This window comes from Diabrotica virgifera, chromosome 9, assembly GCF_917563875.1.
Source record: "Diabrotica virgifera virgifera chromosome 9, PGI_DIABVI_V3a".
NCBI classification, from domain to species: domain Eukaryota; kingdom Metazoa; phylum Arthropoda; class Insecta; order Coleoptera; family Chrysomelidae; genus Diabrotica; species Diabrotica virgifera.
The window spans coordinates 91,913,227-91,918,087 of record NC_065451.1 but is presented as its reverse complement, the minus strand read 5'-3'; the positions used below and the strand labels follow the sequence as shown (position 1 = coordinate 91,918,087).

General features: G+C 31.5%; 1 protein-coding gene across 1 annotated transcript; it reads right to left on the bottom strand.

The window, feature by feature from the left end:
• Positions 1 to 1,313: 1,313 nt before the first annotated feature.
• Positions 1,314 to 1,922, bottom strand: LOC126891114 (uncharacterized). Its single transcript, XM_050660293.1, has one exon. It carries the CDS (start codon positions 1,920 to 1,922, stop codon positions 1,314 to 1,316), a length of 609 nt encoding a protein of 202 aa, XP_050516250.1.
• Between the last annotated feature and the right edge of the window lie 2,939 nt (positions 1,923 to 4,861).

Below are 4,861 nucleotides of genomic sequence, written 5' to 3'. Positions count from 1 at the left end.
CTTGGTCTCAATATTTTTTAAGTGTTTTGTAATTGGATTAAATAAATCTTCTTGGATTATTTGTCCTTGCTTTAGTTGTCTCAATTTACTTTGAATGTTTTTTCGTTTAGTTATAAGTTGTCTCTTTATATCCTTATTCATTGTAGGGCTCGCAACCTCTGAACAGCTTTGATCAGGTCTCGAACAGGTCTCGATCAGGTCTCGAACAGCTTTGATCAGGTCTCGATCAGGTCTCGAACAGCTTTGATCAGGTCTTGATCAGGTCTCGAACAGGTCTTGAACAGCTTTGATCAGGTCTTGAACAGGTTTGAACAGGTTTGAACAGGTTTCAAACTGGTCTAAATATATTTGTTCGATATCAGAACAGTTATGAAATTATTTATTGTGTACATGGTGTTAAATAAGTATTACACAAAAAAAAAGTAAATATTTTTATTGAGAAACAATTATTTATACAAATGAATACATTTTTAATGCCCTATAACGGATCCTTGAGATTCCATAAGAACGATGATGATGATTAGGAACGTAGGTAAAGTTTAGTTTATGTTGGGGTTTAACCGTTCCATTTTTATAAAGATATTCTATAGCATTTATATCATCGTTGCTCAGTTCTTGAGGACGGCGTTCTAGATATAATTTATTCATTATCGAATTGTAGTTTCGGTTATCGGTTAGCCCTAAATAGTGACCAATTTGGTGCGTTAAAACCAATTGCAAATTAAAACCTGGTGTCTCAAAGTCGTTTAGTTTTAAGTTCCATAAAACATTTTTTAATATATGTATTTCCCCACATGGAATTTGATTATTTAACGTAGGAACTATTGTATGGGCTATTTCATTTCTAACATTTTGAATGTCAAAAAATAACTTACATTCCTCGGCTGGTAAACATAAACCTGTTATTCTATGGGTATGCGTATCAAATAAAATTGATAGCTTTGGTGCCTCTTCTGCTGTACAATTAACTTGCTTAAACTTAATTCCACTTGCATTGCTCCATGTATTGATAGCTTTATGGACTACTCTAGTAATTGAAGAGTCTGCATTTAAAGTACACCATGTTATTCGTTGCCTATTAATAATAAATGGTTCTCTAAAAACGTTAAACGCAAAACACACATTTAACAATGTGACGAACCAAAATATTTTGTGTAGTAACATCTTTGATGGATTTTATTCATTTAACTGTTTATGAGATTGTTACCGGCTTTTATATCATAAAATTGTAGTGTCAGCAAAAAAACAATATTTTTTTTTTAAACTTTTTATTTAAAAAATTACATATTTATTTCACAATAGATAAAATACAGTTAAAACATTTGAACTACATTAGTTAGCGGATTATAATTAACAATACGGTCATGTATAATTATACAATAAGCTGTTGTATTAACTGGTATATTCTTATTAGTTTCAATTTCTATTCTCATATCAACACTTCCCGACTTAACTGATTCATTTTGTCTGCTGCAGTCAATAACAAATATGGGGGCAAAAGAACCAAATTGCTCCAAACTAAGACATGGATCTCCAACTTTATAATAGTACGACTGTTGAAATTGTGCATACATTTCATATGCAATGGCATACTGTTTCTTATCAAAGTTCAAGTTCAAATTGTCATACGGGTACATTTCAGAATTTAGAAATAGTTTTAAGTTTGTAATATTACAATGATCGAAATGGCTCGCATCTTCTTTTATGGCATTCTTTTTGGCAGTCTGTAAAGCAAACAAAACAAATCGTGGTCTCTCTAGTAGACTAGTAGTTTTTACGTTCCAGTTAAATTTCATTGTTTGTGGTAGTAGCGGAATTTCATGATATTCCCAACTTCTGTATGCAAGTTCTAAATTAGATCCATTTTCAATAAATTTGTATAAACGTAACTTTTCCGAATCTGACACTTGAATATGCGGCATTTTCCATATAAATTTAAATATTTCAATTTTTGGTTTTGCATTTTCCATTGTAGACGTCACTGCATTTAAATCTGTTGAACTTCTTATCAATACAAGTTCCTGGCGGATGTTAACCAGGATTCGAGTATAATCTTCTGGAAAACCAAGTAACAGTTTGAGTGGAATACACGCACTAAAATTTCCTTTTGCGTCAGTTGTTATTGATGATGGTTTTTCATAGTTCCAGCCTATACTTTTGTATCGGTTAGATTCACTTTGCGTAAACGAAACATAGTTTTTTATTGTCGTTGTTATACCTAAATTTCTCACTCTATCTATTACACAGCCTCCAATTTCATATCGTATCTCATCAAATAAATACATCAAACCATTATTAACAAAACGCAAAGTAGTGCTTTCTTTCCCATCATCCGTTAGACGCCCTTCAATATACAGATAACTCTCAGAAGGTAAGGTGTATATATCTTGAGTCTGAATAGGTATCCTTATTTCATCACAATGGTTAAAAGTTGCGTTGGCATAGGGTAAATGACTATGCATTTCTCGACTCACAACTGAGCTGTCAACCAATACATGACCTCCAATATTCAAAATGTTAAAACTCATATTCGCTCTTTTTACAAGTACACCTCAAGAAAATCCTAAGTATTCTAGTATTTATAAAAAATCTAATTCTGCACCAAGTATTTCTTATGCTTTTCTTTTTTCCTGACGTTGTTGTTGTTGTTTTTTATTCTAAATCCCAGTGAGGTTAAAAATACTTTGTTTTCAGTTGTCAACTGTTTGAGCGTCTGCTTATCACTAATATTATTGTCAAAACTTTTAGTATTATATACACTGTTCAAACCTGGATTAGAGTTGTAAATTACAACCATTATTATATTTTTTTTAAGTGTAGTCTTAACGTAATAACTTCTCGTGTGAAATTAACAAGATTACCATCCTGGTCAACTATTTTAATGAAAATTTCATCAATATATCTATTTGTGACAGGTAGATAAATTACTTTTTTTGGAATTTCAACAATTTTGTATCCCGGTAAGACATTTGGATAAAACATGTGAATGATATGACCTTGATTTTCATTGACGTATGAATTAGTGATTAGATTACATTCCACACAAATAGAATTAACCTTTGTGATATGCACAGGATTCTCGGCTACGTGAGTCTTTGAAGGTGAAAGCCGTTTTGATGTAAATCCCAATAAGGAGGCAATTGTATGTGGTTTTTCAAAATGAATTACTTTGTTGCTTTTTATTTCACATTTGAGTGTATTGTTATTAATTCTCATTTCCAGACTTGTAGGTTGTTCATTATGATGATGTTTTTTAGCCACACTTTTTACTACGTTTCCTTGCAGTGGTTTCTGTATTATATTTTTATCAATTTCTGTATCATCTTTACCTGGTGTTTGATCTAATTTTAATTCTAATTCAGTTATTTTTTCAGTTAAATATTTTGAAAGATCATCAACTTCATAAGCACCATTTGGAATCGTTATATCGTGACCATTTATATAAAACTTGTTGTTTGTTTGGTCTATATTTGGAATTGTATTGTATGTCATAAAATCAATTAAACCCAGTACATACTGTTCACTTTCGTTTAAAATAATTGGTGGATAAATTTTTGTTGATAACACCGATTCTCTTCCAGATAACACAAAAGTGAACGACATGTTCAAACGGAGATCATACAGTAAATAAAAATTATTCTTTTAAAACAGGTATTTATTTAAAAAATCTAAACACAATTGTCCACAATTTACAGTGTTATAAGATTGATAAATTTTATGATTATATACAATGTGACAATAGCCATTTGAATTAAAGTATGATATAGCTTCCATAGGCGGTCTCAAGTTTCCAAAACTATCAAAATACACAACTTTAGATTTGTTCTTCTTGTACGCTGTCCAATGAGTTCCAGGACCGTCTTTATTATCTAAATTAATAATTCCACTCTCATGTTGCCAAATTTTTTTCGGAAACGCGTTTCTCATAAATACACCTCTGAAATATGGAATTTTCATTAATTTTGCGTATTTTTGTAACTCTACATTTGTCAAAGCATGTTTTGGAATATTTATTTGATCCGCCTTCTTCATAAAAAAATACCCATTCCACTTTTATATGGTTTCAAGTATAAACCTTTTCCAATTGCTAATGCTTCCATTTTACGATTATGACGTTGTTTTTCAAGTAAATCTTCTTTAGCTGCTTTTGCATCGTTTATCGTCTTCACGATGGCGGAGGTGCCACCGGCAATAGTGCCCAAAGCGCTTAATCCTGCAAATATGGGTATTAAAGGTAATATACCTCCAGTTTTCGGAACCTGAATTACTCGACCACGTGGTTTTTTTATGTTCTTGTAAGATTTCACAATTCGCAATGCTTGTTGAATAGCTTCCCTTAACGTTCTTGGTTTGCTTTCCAATAGTTTCTTTCTAATGTCTCGAATTACTTTAACTAAACTGAAATACTTTTGTTTTGGAATTTTAGAACCTTTTTTCTTAGAGACCTTCCTTTTAGAGGTCTTTCTTGTCTTTTTCTTACTAGCATTCATGTTAACAGTTTCTAATGAACTAACCGTATTGTGCATTTGATCTGATTTTATATTCAAATTTCATGTTACTGTCCTACGTGTATATAATAAGCGTATTCAGCGACATTTTGTCAGTCAGTAATTAATATGTGTCTCGAGGTGTACACGCTTAACCCGGAAGATTTCTATTCAAGACTTTCAACTTTTAACAATTGGAAGGGGAAGAAATCAGAAGTAGAGTTAGCTGCTTGTGGATTTTACTTTCTTCAAGTAGAAGATATAGTTAAGTGTTTCAAATGTGGTGTAGAAATATACAAATGGGAATCAAATGACAATATAATCGGAGATCACAAAAAATTCAGTCCTGATTGTACTTTTGTAAAAAGAGTGTA